At 32.3% G+C, this 19311-nt stretch overlaps 1 protein-coding gene across 1 annotated transcript in view; it reads right to left on the bottom strand.

The window, feature by feature from the left end:
• Positions 1-19311, bottom strand: part of TECRL (trans-2,3-enoyl-CoA reductase like) — an 87880-nt gene that overhangs the window by 45644 nt on the left and 22925 nt on the right. Inside the window, exons 3-4 of the mRNA XM_054566730.1 lie at positions 3476-3520; positions 408-511 (exon numbers count right to left, since the gene is read on the bottom strand). Coding sequence (XP_054422705.1) covers positions 408-511; positions 3476-3520 — 149 coding nt within the window. The remainder of the gene's footprint in view (positions 1-407; positions 512-3475; positions 3521-19311) is intronic.

Here is a 19311-nt window from a genome sequence, read left to right on the forward strand (position 1 = left end):
CACTCGTAGCCTCAAAACCCTCCACCTGACTTAGAACTTTTGTATTGAATATTTTATCTTTCTTCTTTCCAATATCAAAAGGATCTTCATTGTCACCAGGCTCCTAGAATGAAAGCTGAAGAAATATTATTGATAAGGTGCAAAGGGAGAAGAAACGGGGCCATCGGTCATTGAATAAACTGATTTATAAAATGAAACTTACCTTTCTTTTCACAACTGTACCTCAGTCTGTTGCTCCGGTTCTGAAATGGAATTTTAGCTGCTGATCATAGTAAATATGGACAATTTAAAATACTATTGAGGACAATGTGTTTTGCTATAAATTATTTGACAGAAATATTTCACATCAGCAAGTATTATACATCAAAATGTGGGGCATATATATTGCACCTCAAATTAATACTTACTGTAGTCCAGCTGACCTGCCGACCTAGGTCTGTAAAATAAAGTGTGACAATGGAGGAAGCTGCAACACTTTGAATGGTTATGTAGTCCTTCAAAAAAGGTCCACCTTAAATAATAAGGAAATATTATTTTAATACAATTTCAAAACATGACAAATTTTAATGAGAAACAAATAAAAGTTAAGATCAAATAAACATAGAAATTATGAAAAGTAATAAAATTTGCGAAATAAAGTTAAATGTGAATATACCCATTTTATAAAATATACCTAGTAAATTTTCAAATGCAAATTGTTTTCCCAATGCTATCCTAACGAAGAAAACTACAGATAGCTACAATCCTATTATGTTTTAAGAAAATATAATATTAGGTAATGTCATAATCAAATACAATACAAGGTATTCCTTAAAATATAATTTTGGGTTTCAGTAGATATATAAATATATCGCAACTGTTCCCTGAATAATTATATTAATAGGATACATTAGTTGGGGTAAAATGGTTTCAATGTTTATTGCACAGTACCAGGGGAGAGGCAGGATTTACCTTTAAAAAAAAAAAAAAGAAAGAAAGAAACACTGAAGATACTTTGTGAAAAATAAGAGGAGAGGAAGCAAGGAGATTATTTATGAGTCCTTATAATTTGTTAAGAGATGACTGATATTTGTTTGGATTAAGGTGACAATGGTGAACATGTGAAAATTTTTTCAGTTCCAGATATATTTTGAACATAGTTTCAACTTGAGAGCACAGGATTCAGTGATATAAAAACTGGCCTTAGATCTTTGGGCTCAGCATTTAGGAGCATTGCCATTCTCATTAATTGGCATGAAGAAGACTGAGAAAGGAGCAAGGCCTGTGGGCAAAAATTAAGAGTAATCGGGTTGGAAGAGAGAAGACATTTTAGTTCTCTCTTCCAGTTTGTATGAGGGATTTATTGCAATCATGGCTGCAATTCTTCACAATTCCCATAGCCACATCACTTGAAATATGACTTTCAGTTCCTCCTAATATGAATTGGTATCTATTTCCTCACCCCTTGACTAGGGGTTAGCCTAGCGGCTTGCTTTAGCAAACAGAGTGCAGGGCAAGGGATCAGATGCCAGTTTCAAACCTGGGCCACAGGAATTCTTGAGTGTTGTATTCATTTGTTTACCATGAGAACAAGTTTATAATATGTTTCTGATGCAAAAGAGACCACACAGAACAGAGAGGAGTGGTTGTAGTTCTAGCTATCCTAGAACAGTCAATCCCAACGATTCGCCAGCTGATTATACCTACATGAGCAAGCCTAGACACGTAAGGCCAAATCCCTCTAGCCCAGCTCATCAGAACTATTGAGTTCAAAAAAGTATATGTTGTTTTTCCATAAAAATCAATGCTTGAGATTTTATTTATGTTTTAGCAAAGTCTTTTGTGTGAAGATACTAAAAGACTAAATTCACATGGTGTTATTTTTTATAGTACAATTCTAGCAAATGTATTCTGGCAGCAAATATGTGTAAATATGGAGGCCTTGAATTATTTTGCTGTTCAGTCTTTTTAAAAATATCATTACTATGTTTATAGTAGTAACTATGATCATTAAAACATCTACCATGTGCACATCACGATAGTGTTTTATAAACATAATCTTACCAAAAATAAGTTAGATTCTTTTTTAGCTCCACTTTACAAAAGAAGACCGTATAGATAGGTAAGTAAGGAGTCAGGTTTAAAAATTTGAGTTACCCCAAATAAACTCTTCTTTGCACCATAGCAACTTATCTCACTAAGTTAATTGATTCTCTTTCTCTCTCTTTTTTAATATGTCATCACATTCTTATCCAAGGACACTTGGCTGTATTTTATTTAGGTCACACATTGGTAGACTCAACAAGATAAATAAATGTGAGGGGAAAGTCAAACTTCACATTTACCAGAAAGGTTGAACTAACAGAAATTCCCTAGTTACTTACAGTGTCCGTCAATTTAAAATTACATTTGACATTGATGTCTCTGGCATTCTTAAAGTCTCCTTTATATAAGTCAATTTTATATAATAATATCACTATTTTGTGTTATTTCATAATCCATGTGTCAGAAAGCATTTATGTGTCTGGCACATGCTAGGCCCTGCAGAGACAAATATAAACAAGGCAATGATTTGTCTCTTTTAAACTCTAGCCAGATGGGAATTCATCTTGGACATTTTAACTTGAAAGAATTTGAGACTAGCATTTAAAAAATGTGACTCTAAGAATGCTTTGAATTCCCTTGTTTTCAACATACGAGTCTCAGACAAAATTGGAATGTCTAAGATAACAATGAGAGCAACTACAACATCTTAGATACAAGGAAATCATCATTCATTTGTCTATATGTGAATCTGTTATCTGAAAAATAGTAGTCGGAATATTAAAAAAAGCACCAAAAAGCAAATGCACTTCACCACTGAATGCAGAAATTTAGAGATTGAAATTTCTTAGTAGGTGGCGTTTTGTTACTACTGTAGACTTTGACTAAGTATTCCTCGAAATGTAGGCTCTACCCCAAATTTTATTTACAATTCCAATTTCAGGGTCAAGTTGATCCAATGTCAATAGCAACGGTTCTTAGCAAGACTCATTTTTAAGTGTATCTATTTATAAATTTTCTGAATGGAGAATAAGATTTGAAACTTAAGGCTTTATAATGGATATAGTAATTCTCTTTGTAATTCATTTGTTCCTATTCCTCCTTACCTCACATTTTTCTGCTTTCATATAGCAAAAACAGAAAGAGGGAAAGAAAGAGCTAATCTCTAGCCTTGAGAATATATTAGAAGGCAGAAGAAAAGCTTTAGAGACAAAAAGATATTAATTAGGTCTCATTCCCAATATTACTGACAGTGAATGGCAAGCTTTTTCTCTTTGAGACTAAAATTCTTCATAAAAGTAGAGCACTGGTTTGTTGGAAAGATCACATGTGATAATATGTTTAATAGCATTTACTACAGTTCTTTCCATTCAATAAATGATAAATATTAGCTATTGATGACAGAAAAGGGATTCTAAATTAAATAAATATATAAGTGAAAGTTGGTTTTTACCACGTTCTAGCTGCAGGCCAACTCGGGAAGGGTACCACTTAGGACCTATTCAATGACAAAAATAACATTTAATGGTCAACACAAATGTAAACTTTTTTAATTGATTGACTTAAAAGAGAAAAAGAGAATTTATTTTTCCACTTATTTATGCATTCATTGTTTTTTCTTTTATGTGCCCTGCCTAGGGCACATGTCACCTTAATGCATCAGGATGATTTTCTAACCAACTGAATTACTCGGCTAGCACTAAACACATTTTAAAATCTAGAAGTTTTCATTGAATGACAGATTAGATCTTAGGAAATGAAGAAAATAGTTATCCAGTGTCAGAAGTAGAGAGAGTGGTTACCCTTTGCAGGGTGTTGAGAAGCAGTAGTAAATGGTTCTGAAAGAAAGCATGGTGGAAACTTTAGCGGTGGTAAATTTTCTGTTTTTTTGTTGTTTTTTTTTTTTGATCTGGGGATTGGTTATGTAAATGCTTTTAATTTGTGGACATGTACTAAAGTATGTGACCCATACTTGTATAACTTGTGTACTTCATGAAAGTTAACACTTTCATTAAAACTGAAGTACTTTGATTTCAAGTGTACTCTATTTACTATTGTCTGTGAAAGTTAGTTAAGAGTAAGGCACTCTATCAGAATAATGTGTATTATTGACATCATATTGATCATAGTAGAAACATCACTTTAGTATCTTCTACTTATTACCATTAGGGATAAATGGATTACTGAAGAATTCTATCTGTATAAGAAAATCAAAACATCTTCATTATATACTGCCATAATATAAAGATTGGTTTATAATTAACAAACTATAATTCTTCTCTCTTAAAATAAACTTTGTTATTTTTAAAGTCTCTATCCAAAATTTAGTTATTAACTATGAAGTCCAATTTTAAGTAAAGAGACTTGATAAATACTTTTTTAAAAAAACATAGTGTCAAAGGAATATTCCACAATTATTTTGTTTTGAAAACATTACTTATTAAAGAGTCATTATTAATGATGACCTGTGACATCACCAGACTATTGCGATCAATTATCTCTAAATTTACTACAAAAAGACAATTTATACATACAAGTCCTAATAAAAAAGTAACTCATAAGTAAAAAGTTTGAATTACCAGTTAAGAGCTATTTAGGATTATATATTTAAAAAGTCAGTAATAACATGGCAAATGAGGAAGGCATAAATATTTAACTCTGATATTTGATTTTTTTAATTAGAAAATATGCAGATAAAGGCACATTATTTTTCTTTCAGTTTTGTGTTTGTTAATATAATTATTATTATTTATATAGCCATTTGTTGTTCTGGAATATATGCTAACATTATTTGTTGCAAAATATTTTAAAATAGCTACCTTGTTACTCATAGTGAAAACCTGCTTCCAAAGAAGATACAATGCAAATGAATGCAAAAGAGACTTCTACATTTTTAAGTGTTTCCTAGCATGGGTATTGCTAGGAAAAATTTATAAGATCCATTTATATTTGACAACTATTAAATGAGTATCTGTGATTAGTGTACATAAGTTGTCATATTCTAACCATTCTAATAATACTCATACATCACTTTCAATAGTGCTTTATGATGCCTTTAATGGTGGAAAAGTCAATGCTAAACTAACTCTATCATTCTAAGCAAATATTTATGTCTGTGAAGTACATAAGTGAATACTGACAGAATCCACAAAAGTGATGAATCAGAGATCTTAGAAACTCTAAACACCTTAAGGAAAATCCATGTCTTTCTAGCTCCTTCAACATGGATAAACTGTAAAACAACTTATGAAATAGACTTGGCATTTATAGGCTGTGATATTTGAACAATATATGCTAGTGAGAGTTATCTGCCTCTGTAAGCCTTTAGATTAGTTTCAGTTATATTTTATTACTTCAACTACCTTTTAAAAGAATAAAGTATACATTTTCTAAAATGTTCTTGTTGAAATGAGATAGAATAGGCTAGAAGAATGGCAGAAAAAAAGACAATTTAAAAAGGATGAAGGACCTAGGTTACAGAAGGACTTTTAGCATGCATGAATAGTCTAGAAGATTATTTATACTGCTGAGTATATTGAACTTGAACAACTGGCTCACAACTAAATTATTACTATGTAGTAAATATAATGCATCAGCCAGCATACTAAATTACCTAACATGCTGAACTTGATTTGTGTAACTTTTATCATATTTTAACCATGCTTTAGAGTTTTTCTTTGATAAGTGAAAATGTTCATATCACTATATAACATTCTAAATATGTAATGTCTTAATGTACTTCAAATGTATTTATTTCAATAAGGTGGCATTTTTCAAATGGTTGTGAGCCATTAGTAAGTTAAAAAAATGGAATCAGTGTGTTATTCTCAACATTTAAAAAAATAACATGAAAGAAAGGAAAGGAAAGGAAAGGAAAGCAACGGAAAGGAAAAGAATGAATAGAATAGAATAGAATAGAATAGAATAGAATAGAATAGAATAGAAACAGAAAACAAGAGAGTACAAATGAATTGTCATAGCACTGGATGCAACATATTGGAATAAAGTCTAGATAAGTTAAGTATTTTTTTAACTTTATTTCAACAGTTTCAATATTGAGTTTTTAAATGAATAATATGAATTTCTTATTCTGAATCATAGTCTAAAAAGTATGACCTCCATGGGCTTAAAAAACATATTTTTTAGTCCTGGCTTGTGTGTCTCAGTGGATTGAGTGCTGGCCTATGAACCAAAAGGTCACTAGTTAGATTCCCAGTCAGAACACATGCCTGGGTTGCGGACCAGGTCCCCAGTAGGGGGCACGTGAGAGGCAACCACACATTGATGTTTCTACCCTCTCTTTCCTTTCCCCTCTCTCTAAAAATAAATAAATAAAATATTTCAAAATGTATTTTTTAAGTTTCCTAAAAGTATTTATTATAAAGTTTTTACATAAAAAATTGGCATCAGTAATTGAATTGAATCCTGTAAGATAAAACAAATTTGAAGGGTTTAAATATTTTTCTTTTTCAAAATAACTTTGTTTAAACTTAGAATTATTAAAGATAATAGTAATAATATAAGTTATAGTAGATTTAATAATCTAAATCATGTTATAAGCCATATTCATTCAAGTATATATGCCTGACTTTGTTTTCTTTTAACCTAAGAGTATGTTAATTGTTATTTTGGTTATGATTAGATTTCTTCTATAGAATATTTGTCAATAGTATACATTTTTAACTTAAATGCACCACTTGTGTTTTAAGATATCCAATTTTAGAAAGGATAAAAGTCGGCAATAGACAAGTGAAATATTTTATTCTTTCTGATGGCAGCATTTTATCTTTGGGCATATGAAAATATAGAGCCAATAAGTAATCAAAATATATAAAATAAGCATACAAATATTAAGGTATTTAAAATAATATAGAATTTGTAAGACAATAATTATTATTGATAGTTCTTGGTTACAGATGGTATTAAATACTTAACTGAAACCTATGTGTCATATTATTGTTGAAAGAAGAGACATATAGAGGAAAAACAGAGTGGAGAAATTTTAAAAAATAATTAGTATCCATGGTGACCTAGAACCTGAATTCCTCACATAAAACTCTAGGTAAAATTTGCCTCCTTAACTCCTACCATTTCTCGATGTCACCAATCCTACTAGGAAGATGTTCTAAGAGCAGTAAAGTGACACTCATAAATATTGGCATGAGGATACAAAGTATAGTATAGTAAATATAGTCAGTAATGTTACAATAACCATGTATGGTGTCAGTTGGGTACTAGACTTAATGGGGTGATCAATTTGTAAGTTATATAAATGTCTAATCACTGTGCTTTACACTTGAAAGTAATACAATAGTGTATGTTATCTGCAATTGAAAAAATAAGCAAAAGATACTACATAATTTATGTGATGGGATATTTATAGTGAACCAGGGAGAAAGAAAATGGTGGCCAATATTTATTGTTCACATCCTGTGCTGTCTGTGGCTGGTGTGGTGAGATGGGATGAAATGTAAATAGAAACAACTCCCTCTGAGAAGTGTGCTATGCAGAGCTGGCTCTGTTCAAGAGGTTAATGAAAGAATGAAAGACAACATCCTACAAGTTTCTACGTGGCTTAGTTCAATTCCTCAAGATTCCTGAACTTCCTGTAGAAAAAGTAAGCAAGACAGAATGTCTTTTAATGAAAATGTAAAATAAGGACATTATTAATTAGACTAACAAATCATGCACCCAGTAGACCTTTTCTTTCTATTAGCAGATAAACACCTAAAGGATCAATTTTGAGAAAAATAAATTGATAACAGGGCTAAGAGGTGAAATACACTAAACAATACTGAACAAAGAAACTTGTGTATATGTGAATAATTCTATATGAAATAATAGAATATCTATATACTTGAGTAGATAAAATAATAAAGATAATAATGATAATTTATATTCATATACACAATGAAATAAGATACTGGATAACAGTTGTGTACAAAAAGGAAGGTGTTTGGATTTAAAGCATTTTGAATACCTTGCTTACATAGTGATTAATCTTAGATTTTTATAAAATAATTTTAATGAACAGCTTCATTAATAACATTTCATAATTCCATGAAGCCAAACTTTTCTTAATAACCCCCAGCTATTTTTATAGTTCTAGCAACCAAAGATGTAAACAAACTTTCTCCTTTCCTGACAAGGAAAAACTTGCTCCAATAACAAGGTCCCTTGTATACAAAACAAGATTAAGGTTCAGGGAGTGTTAACCAGGGGATAGAATGGTAAATAAGAAGAGGGATGGTATGACAGAGTATCTGTGCACATTTCATTACCATTTTAGTTATGTTGCTTTATTAGTTAGTCACAACTGTATCCAAACATTAAAAGCCTAAAAGTCTGACAGAGGAGCAGATGCATGAATTCAGTTTTCTTTTCGCTAAGAAATAAACATCAAGTATTGTTATATGAAACTCTGCCTTGATGTTCTAAAATACTCGCTGCTGATTTAGTATTGTTAAATCAGTTGTTCTGTTTGTTAGAAATGATTCCTTTATTATTTTACTTCAGAGAAACCATTTTATTATCTGTAGACCATTTCTTCGCAGTCTTATAAATGTTACCTAGATAATTAAGTGATCAAGCTAAAAATGGAATCAAGGACAACAGTAAGATATGATATGTGTGATAGTGTTCATGTATCTGAAAAACAAGAGAATTGTTTCCTAACTCATACCCAATAACAATAGCAAAAAGTTTTAACACCCAAACCAGCACCAATCAACATGTATAGTTTTGCTGACCTTGGAAAGAAAAAGCATCTGCTAGAAGGTTTACTGTTATGAAGTATTCAAACAAGAAAGATAAAGTGCTATAACACTGTATAATCAACAACCGCAAGGCAAGGCTTCTGTAAAAAAAACAGACATTGTTCTAAATATGGAAAATTTAAAACCCGTATGAACAGATATTCAAAATTACAACTATGAAAAAGAGAGGCATTAAGTAACAAGCTGATTTTACAAATGAATTCAGTAAAATACAAGACACAAAGCAAGAATAATGTGGGACAAGAAGAGCATACAGAGTACAACCAAACTAGTTCTTTATCCTCACTGATTTAAGTATTTTAATCAGTTTGTTCAGTTAATTACTCACCATTCTAGGACTGGTCATTATGCCTACGTTCCCATTCACAGTAGACACTATCACCTCTTGAAGCCTCCCAGAATATCTGTCATCACCATGACAGTTCTCCCAGTTTAGTGTTTCACAACTACTAATTAGGCCTGACTGTCCACCCCTCCATGTCTTCTAAGACTTCCCCCATGGACCTTACAACACTCACAGTCTGTCATCAGCAGGACATTCTAAATCACTTATCTGCTAAGTAGTTATTGTTGTTTCCTTCCCCACCAGGATAAACACACATACACACATAGTCTAAGGGCATCATGAGGAATTTATATTCCCTGCTAGGTGAGTGTTCTAGGAACTCATTTGTCAATATCCTAGCCAGCATTGTTGTAAGAGGCTGTGTTCGGCTTCAGTGAATTTTTGGAGACTCTTTTAATGCATTTCTCTGCTTCGTGATGGGTGATTCATGAGAAAACCTGCCCACACTGTACTGAGTGTTTAGCAGTTTTTGACCAAAAATGGCATGACTGCTATACCCCACCCTCCCTATTTAACTGATTACTCCCCGAAAGACTTTTTTTTTTTGTTTCTCTAGAGGAAAAAAAAGTCCTCAAAAGAAACATTTTACCGATGTGGAAGAGGTAAAACACAAAACAGCAGAAGCACTAAAAGCCACTCAAAAACCGTTTTGAGCAGTGGAAAAAAAACGTCTTTATAGGTTTATTGCATCAAATGGAGAGTACTTTGAAGGTGACTAAAATTTGAACATGTAAGAATAAATAGATTGGGGGAGGGAGGAATTAGGACAACTGAAACTGAATGACAATAAAAAAAGAATAAATATACATATTTGTATAAATAAATTCCTGCTTTGGGGGTACGCTTTCATATGCCATAAGGAATTTGAACTTGATGTTGGGTATAGGCTACAGAGCAGGTCAATATATGAAAAAATGTATTAAACAAGAGAATATCGGTATCTAGCTTTAAAATTTCAAGTATTTTGAACTGTGGTTGTGAGATTGGAGATATATCGAGGGCATGTCAGAATATTTTAATAGTCGTTATTTGCTTAATAGTCAGGAACCCCTTTCAAATAATTTTATTGCAACATGCAATCTAAGAATTTTAATAACTATAGTTATAATATGGCTATCTAAGCAAATACCTATACAATAACATGTATACATATGCACATACATATTGTTCTCATAATTGAAATATTTTATTTGTTCTCGGATTAAGCATGTTTATATTAACTTGTCATCCCCCAAACCCAATAGCTTCAAATATAAACAAAATGCCTAGGGTGAAAATGGTTTCGCATTATCACAGTAATTTAAATGGCATTTTTACACTGCAAGAAATTCAGCATGAAGTACATGTCCCTGTTTATTGTCCCAAGAATTACTTCTTGTAATTATTACCAATTGTAGTTATTACCAATTATTAGAATTTGGAAAAAAAGACTTGAATGTTTTCAGAATGAATCTGTTACTGCAGCTTTGTGTGTCAAATTCTAATGAACTTCTTCAGAGGTGTCTGAAAAATACGCGATATGGAGACGCCACATTGGCTGTTGAATATACAGTGGAAAGTTCTGGGAAGAAGACAGTTTTAATTTTATTCATTTGTTTGTGATATTTTCCTTTCTAAATTTTTATTGTATTTTTTTCTATTATCGTTTAACCCTCTTATATCCTAACCCTCACTGGAACAAGACACTGTTGTCCATGTCCATGAGCACTTTTTCCTTTTTGTTCCATCCCTCCACCCCCGAACCTCCCTCCTCTAGCAGTCAGCCTGCTCTCTATCTAGGAGTCTGCCTCTATTTTGCTTGTTAGCTCAATTTGTTTATTAGATTCCACATATGAATGAAATCATATGGTATTTATCTTTCTCTGGCTGATATTCTCTAAACCATGGAAGTTACTGAGAGCACGCACAAAAAAAGAAAAAAATGTAGAATTAAAAGGGAAGAATGTTTAAGATAGAATCTGAAAAGTAATAATATTTAAGAGGGAAAGAATCATGAGAAGTCCTCAAAGGAGTCTGAGAATGAAGATTCAGGAAAGACAAAGGAAATGTAATATCTTAGAATCAAGTATGCAGAGAGGCTCAGCCAAACAAAAAGGAGCCAAACACAAAGGAAAGCAGTGTACATGGCAAATGCAATTGACAGTTTAAGTTACAAATGATCAAAAATCCACTGCCTTAGCCTCTCCCCACCACCAAAAAAAAAACCAAACAAACCACAAAACAAAACAAATAAGAAGAATGGTGAGATTCTAAAGATTGTACATAATCTCAGTAAGTTCCAGAAAATGGAAACTTTCTGAATTAAAAATCAGATATTTAGAATAGTAGATGGTCATGTGGTTTATTCAGTTTCAATATTAAAAGTAAATCATAATTTTATAGCAAATGAGGCTAAGGCATATCTCCTGGTTTGAATAAGATGGTAAGAAGGTAAAACAGAGAGGAAGTAAAAGTACCACAGAAACAAATCATATTGAAATTAACATATTTGTATGATTATCATTTTAGATGCAATTTTCAATGTAATGCCAAGGCTTAGAGCAAAGGAAATACCTGAAAGCTTGATACAGAAGCTCTCAAAGAATTTAGAGAAAAGTTGGGTAGGTAAACAGAAAAAAAATTGAAAGGTAATATCCTAGAATAAGATGAAACTTATAGTAGGTGGAAATTTTATGTAAAAAAAGATGGCTTAAATTTTAAAAGTGAACTAGATGAATGATGTACTGTGAATTGTTACAAAATATTATTTAAGAAACTCAACACCAAAACACAAACAACCCAAATAAAAAGACAGAAGGTGTGGAAAGACACTTTTCCCAAAAAGACATACAAATGGCCAATGCATATCTGAAAAGATGCTCCTCTGCACTAGCTATTACGGAAGCACAAATCAAAACTACAATGAGATACTGCCTCACAACTGATAGAATGACTTCTATCAACAAAACAAGTAGTAACAACTGTTGAAGAAGTTGTAGAAAAAAATGAATGCTCATTCACTGCTGGTGGGAATGTAAACTGGTACAGCTACTATGGAAAACAGTATGGAGGATCCTCAAAAAAATTGGAATACAGTTACCATATAACCCAGCAACCCTTTTTCTGGGCATCTGCTCAATAATTTTGAAGGCATTTACTTGTAAAAATATATTCAGGCTTATGTTCATTTCAATACTACTCTTGGTAACCAAGATGTGCAAACTACCAAAGATGATTGGATAAAGAAGATTTGGTACATACATTCAATGGAATACTATTCAGCCATAAGAAAAGATAAAATACTGCCATTTGTGACAAAATGGAAGGATTCTGAAAATATCATACTAAGCAAAATGTTTCAGACACAAAAGTCTAGAACCATATGATTTCACTCATTTGTGGGATATAAAACTGAAAGCAACAAATAAGCAAACAAGAAAAATAAACAAACAAAAACTCATAAACAACAGTATGAGGGTTGGTGACTAGAGGGAAAAAGAGTAGAGGGGTGATAAAGGGTAAAGGGAGTCAAATACATTGTGAGGGAAGACAACTTGATTTTGAGAGTTAGGCACACAATGCAACATACAGTTGATGCACCATGGAATCATACACTTGAAATCTACATAATCTTAATAACCAATATCACCTCAATAAATTTAATTAAAATATATATTTAGATTTCATTTGATAAACATTTAGTGAACTTCAAACTGATGCTTTAGAATGTCTATCTAAAATACTCATTTTAGATTAAATCTTTTGCTTTTGACTTTTTTACATGATTTAGGTACATCTTGGAAATGACTGGCATAGGCTTTTAAACTCAAAAGGTAATGAAATAGGAAATTAAGATATTTTATTTTTTATTTATTTATTTTTATTTATTTATTTATTTATTTTTTCAAATACATTTGGCTCTGCCTACCCCCCACCACTTTCCCTTGCCCCCTCCGTCCTTCCCTCCCTCAGCTCTTCCCCTTTGGTTTTGTCCATGAGTCCTTTCTATATGTTCCTTGACTTTACCCTTCCCTTCCTTTTCCCCGCGCCCCCTCACTCCTTCCCTCTTGTCTCTGTTGATTTCTTTTCCTTTCAGTGTTGCTGGTCATATTTTCCTTCCATCTTTGTATTGTTGGTTAAGTTACACTTATAGGTTAGATCATATGGTATTTGTCTTTTGCCCCCTGGCTTATTTCACTTAGCATAATGCTCTCCAGTTCCATCCATGCTGTCACAAAGTTTAGTAGTTCTTTTTTTCTTTCTGCTGTGTAGTATTCCATTGTGTATATGTACCATAACTTTTTGATCCAATCATCTACTGAAGGGCATTTGGGTTGCTTCCAACACTTGGCTATTATAGCTTTTTCATGTGCTGCTATGAACATTGGGGTGCATAGGTTCTTTTGTATTGGCGTTTTGGTGTTCTTAGGGTATAGTCCCAGCAGGGGAATCACTGGATCATAAGGCAGTTCCGTTTTTAGCTTTTTGAGGAAATTCCACACTGCTTTCCACAGTGGCTGCACCAGTCTGCATTCCCACCAACAGTGTACTAGTGTTCCCTTTTCTCCACAGCCTCGCCAGCACCTGTTGTTTGTGGATATGTTTCTGATGGCCATTCTGACCGGTGTGAGGTGGTACCTCATGGTGGTTTTGATCTGCATTTCTCTGATGGCTGGTGATGCTGAGCATCCTTTCAAGATATTTTATTTTTAAGAACATTTAAACATGGTTTGAAGTTTCTAAAATATTTTTGTCTACACTAAAGACAATTAGCCAGGAATGATTGCACAATTCAAATAGAAAAATTTAATAGTTTTCAAAAAAAGATTTTAGATCATCTCTATACTTTCCTAGCTCTATAGTAGAAAATGTAAATATTTAACTATATATTAATTTCATGACAATGCACACCATGTAATCTTGCACACACACACATATCTAAAGTCTGTATAAAATACACATACTACATACATAATACAATATAATACCATATAATACTCTATACTTTTTAAAATAACACTATAACTAACAGTTTTGTTAGTGTGGATTTATTTTATGAATATTTCACTCTAACTTATGTCAGGAAAGAATTAGTACTCACTAAAATAAATAGTGGAAAAATAGTAGGGCTATACAAATTTTTATTTTAACTATTTAAAAATGATATATAATGGTATTATAGAAATATTTGGATTGTAATATTTTTAAAACACAATTTCTCTGAAATTGTCTGAAATTCAAATTTATGGAACTCTGAAAACTAAACTAAGGAAGTGTCAAGAAGCTATCTGTTTAAAAGTGTCAGCAAAATAATGGGAAAATCATGATACAAAATAAATGACCAAAGAAACACTTTTAAGTAGAATAAATTTTCTAAAATGTATATATTGTTTTTAAAAATAGGTAATGTAAATATATCTAAAAGAGCAAATAATAATCATCATCATTAATAATAATATTTGATAAAAATTTAATATTACTAAAATTAATATGATACTCAAAGTAGTGAGAATCCAGTACTCTATGTCTTATACCAGGGTAAATTCCAGGTATTTAAAAGTGTTTATGTCTTAATTGAATTGTTTGTTTTTTGGTGTTGAGTTTTATAAGTTCTTTAAAAATTTTGGATATTAACCCCTTATCTGGAGATTATGTTCTCCCATTCATTGGGTTGTCTTTTTATTTTGTTGATGGTTTCCTTTGCTGGGCAAAAATGTTTTTGTGTACAAATAAATATATGTGGTCCCATTTGCTTATTTTGTCTTAAATTTCCCTTGCTCAAGGAGATACTTCAGAAAAAAAAAATAGGAAAATTATCTGAATAGGCATTTCTCCAAAGTAGATATACAGATGGTCAAAGACATTTGAAAAGGCGCCCAACATGACTAATCATCAGAGAAAGGAAAATTAAACCCACAATGAAATATCACCTCACACTTACCAGAATGACTATCATCAATAAACCAACAAACAACAAGTGCTGGTGAGGATGTGGAGAAAGGGGAACCCCTCTTGAACTGTTGGTGGGAGTGTAGACTGGTACAGCCACTTGTGGAAAACAGTAAGTAGTTATCTTAAAAAATTAAAAATGGAACTGCCTGTGACCCAGTGATTCCACTTCTGGAAAGCTATTCAAAGAAACCCAAAACACTAATCCAAAAGAATATATACACCCCTATGTTCATTGCAGCATTATTTACAATAGCCAAGATTTGGAAGCAGCTCAAGTGTCCGTCAGCAGATGAGTGAATAAAACAGCTGTGGTAGATTTATGCAATGGAATATTACTGAGCCATAGAAAAGAAGAAAATTTTACCCTTCATAACAGCATGAATGGACATGGAGAACATTATGCTAAGTGAAATAAACCAGTCAGAGAAAGACAAATACCATATGATTTCAGTCATATGTGGAATCTAATGAACAGGCTGAACTAACAAGCAAAATAGAGACAGACTTAGAGAAAGCAAGCTGACAGCTCTGAGTGGGGAGAGGTTAGAGGGTGGAGGATTAAGCAAATAGGAAAAAGGACTCATGGGCAAGGACAACAGTGTGGTGATTGTAGATGTTGGGGATGGGTGGAGTTGTAAGAGGTCATAAGGGGAATAAAGGTAAAGGAAAAACTACAGAAAAAAAATTTAAAAGGGGAAAAAAAAGGAAAATAAATTTCTAGCCTAACACCTATTACCGGTGAGTATATTTTTCAAAAATGAAGGCAAAATAAACAAATCTCAGAAAAACAAAGAAGAATAAAAGAAAAAGAGAGTTGAAAATATTTTGTTAATTACTTTTAGCATCACAAGAGGATCTGTGGCCACAAAGAGTAAATTGATTAACTTTAATTCTTAATTAGTGCTTTCAACATTAATCAATTCTATGTATCATTCAATTCATATGTGTGTGTATGCACATGTGTGTTTCTTCATGCTAGTAATTCCTGATGGCTATGTATAAATACTTATCTTCCAGTAGTGTAGCAAGGTACTTGGTCATTTGACTTGATTAATGAGTATCTGTTGAACTAAATTGAATTAAATAATTATTTTTTTGCCACTTACATAGCATAAAAAGGTTGTTTTAAACATAAAATTGAAAATACAAAGAATTTAAAGTGTTATGTGTTAAGATAATCATTTGGAAACATAAAACATTTTATGTGAAATAAAATTTTGTATATCAACAAAATTGTGCTTCAAAATTATGATTTCTAAAACTGAAGAAAAATTAGCAATATGTGCCATAAAATTGTTAAGTTTTATATACAGCTAAATGAATGTGCTATTTTGAAAATCTTGTGAAAATTTAAGTGGATGAAATAAATTTATGACATCTCACTCTTTTCCTAAAATATTTGGTCTGAAGGTTATCAAGGAGGCAAGTAACTGATGCAACTATTGCTATTGTCAGCCAGCGGGAAGGTGGTAGGTGTATTATCCAGTTTCTTTGTGTTCAGTTGGCACAATTGTTAGAATTACTTTAATGACCAGAACATCAACATTTACAGGTTTTATTAACTTACCTCATCCTTAAAATTTACATGTAAAATTAAATAATATGACACTTCTGTCCTCTAGTACAGAGTCTTATTTAGACCTCAGTGATTAAATTCGAAGAAGGTGAATAGCCACTGAATTTTCATAGTTTTTAAAAAATATAACCTTGACTATTACCAAAGAATAAATAACCTGCAGAATTATAACATATCTCCATAAATTATTGACAAAGCTCATAATTCCCTTTGGCAAAGAAACTATTAGAGAATGTTAAGTACTTCTTGAGTTAGCAACAGAAGCCTTTTGTTAAGAAAAGAATTCCGGCACTTCTTCCCTTGGTTGTATTTATAATTTTTTTAACTTCTTTTGTTGAGAGATCAGGAATCTCTACAGCCTAGTCCATGAGGCCTCTTTTAAATTGCTTAGAGAGTGCTCATTATTCTACACTGTATATGAAAAACACTTCTAGTCTGTTACCTTTGTTTTGAATTATTCTCCTTGAACCTTTCGAAATTTAGCATTGGGTATATTCTGCTGGCTTTTTGGCAAACACTTACATGCATTTCATCTGTCATAATGAAATATATAAATAAATCTTCATGTGGCTAAAACTAAAATCATTCTGCTAATTTCATTGTTCTTTTTCTTGTTCTCTCCCCAGGACTCATAATGGAAACTGCAGACACCAGTACTCTAATCAATTATAAACACAGAAATATTTTATGATATTGTCAACTCTCAGGTAACACACAAGTCACATGCAAAATGATTTGCTTTTCTTACATAAACTTAGTGGGCAAATTACACTTTAGCTGATTGTCTTTCATTTTTAACTTTAGTCCATATACTGCTTAGTCTTAGATTAGACTCGCAGGAGAAATTCCATTAGGACTCTCAAGCCATATTGCATTCTTTACTTTTATTCACATTAACTGTTATTTCTAATTTAATGTTTGATATTATGGTGCCATGTGACATTAGACAGAGATTTCAGTCATTGTAACAAATTGTGAACTATGTTTACATTGACAGCACTATTACTAATTACATAATTTTAAAAAATTACTTTCTAGTTTTTTTCTCTATTTGTAACTGAGAAATAATGACAGACTTCCACAAGTACTATTTGAATGTCTACCTGAATAAAAATATGACTCAGTAAAATAGAGGAAATTTGGGTTAGTGTTTAAAGTACAGGATACAGAGTCATATTCCCTGAGTTTAAATTCCAGCTCAGTGACTTATTAGCTATGTGACCAATGTGACCTTGGATAAGTTATCTTATCTGATGGTTACTTTCTTTTTAGACATTATGAATGATATTGGAGTAACTTTGAGAGCAACTTGTTCTCAGAGCAAACTACCTATAACTACAAAATAAGTACAAGTCTTAAAACTTAGGAAAATGTTGATTAAAAACAATTTGGATGAATAGACAAATACAAATTGTGACACCATCAAAGTCCTAGAAGAAAATATAAACAGACAAATTTCAGATATCCAATACAACAATGTTTTCACTGGTATGCCCCCTAGGGTAAGGGATATAAAGGAAAGAATAAACAAATGAGACCTCATCAAATAAAAAGCTTCTGTATGGCTAAAGAAAACATCAATAAAATGGAAAGGGAACCAACCATATGGGAAAATTGTTTGTAAGTGATATCTCAGACAGGGGTTTGATCTCCAAAATATATAAAGAACTCCCATGACTCCACACCAGGAAGACAAACAATCCAATTAAAAAATGGGCAAAAGACTTCAGCAGACACTTTTCCAAGGAGGATTTACAGAGAGCCCATAGACACATGAGAAAATGCTCAGCATCACTAGCAATTATAGAGATGCAAATTAAAACCACAATGAGATACCATTTCTCATTGGTCAGAATGACCATCATTAATTAATCAACAAGCAAGAGCTGGTGACATTGTGGAGAATAGGGAACACTAGTACACTGTTTGTAGAAATTCAGACTGGTGCAACCACTGTGGAAAACAGTACGAAATTTCCTCAAAAAACCAAAGATGGAGCTGCCTTTTGATCCAGCCCTCCCACTGCTAGTACTATAACCCAAGAATCCCGAATCACCTATTCAAAAGAAACTATGCACTCCAAAATTCATAATAGCATAATTTACAATAGTCAAGTGCTGGGAACAGCAGAAGTGCCCATCAGTAAATGAGTAGATCAAAAAACTGTGGTACATTTACACATTGGAATACTACCCAGCTGAAAGAAAGAACTTTCTTCCTGACAGCATGCGTGGAGCTGGAGAGCATTATGTTAACTGAAATAAGCTAGGCAATGAAAGAAAAATGTCATATGATCTCACCTATAAGTGAACCTAATCAACAAACAAAAAAATTAGCAAAATAGAACCAGAGACTTGGAAATAAATAACAAACTGACAGTGAGCAGAGGGGATGAGTGAGGAGAGTAATGGAAGAAAGAGGAAGGAGCAAGCCAAGGAACATGAATAGAGGAGTCATTGGCATGGACAATGTGGGGGATTCACTGTGGGAGTGGAGGGGGATTGGGTAAGGGAAAGCAACGGGATAAAAGTGGGACAACTATAACTGAACAATTAAAAAAAAACTATTTGGATGAAATACTACCTTTATACAACTTTGTAACAACAATAGCATTTTCCAATTCCTGTTAGAGATTTCTTGGCTTATAAAAGACTCAGTTA

The sequence above is a fragment of the Pteronotus mesoamericanus genome, unplaced genomic scaffold (assembly GCF_021234165.1).
Source record: "Pteronotus mesoamericanus isolate MK-2021 breed Mesoamerican mustached bat unplaced genomic scaffold, CSHL_Meso_final contig_180, whole genome shotgun sequence".
NCBI lineage: Eukaryota > Metazoa > Chordata > Mammalia > Chiroptera > Mormoopidae > Pteronotus > Pteronotus mesoamericanus.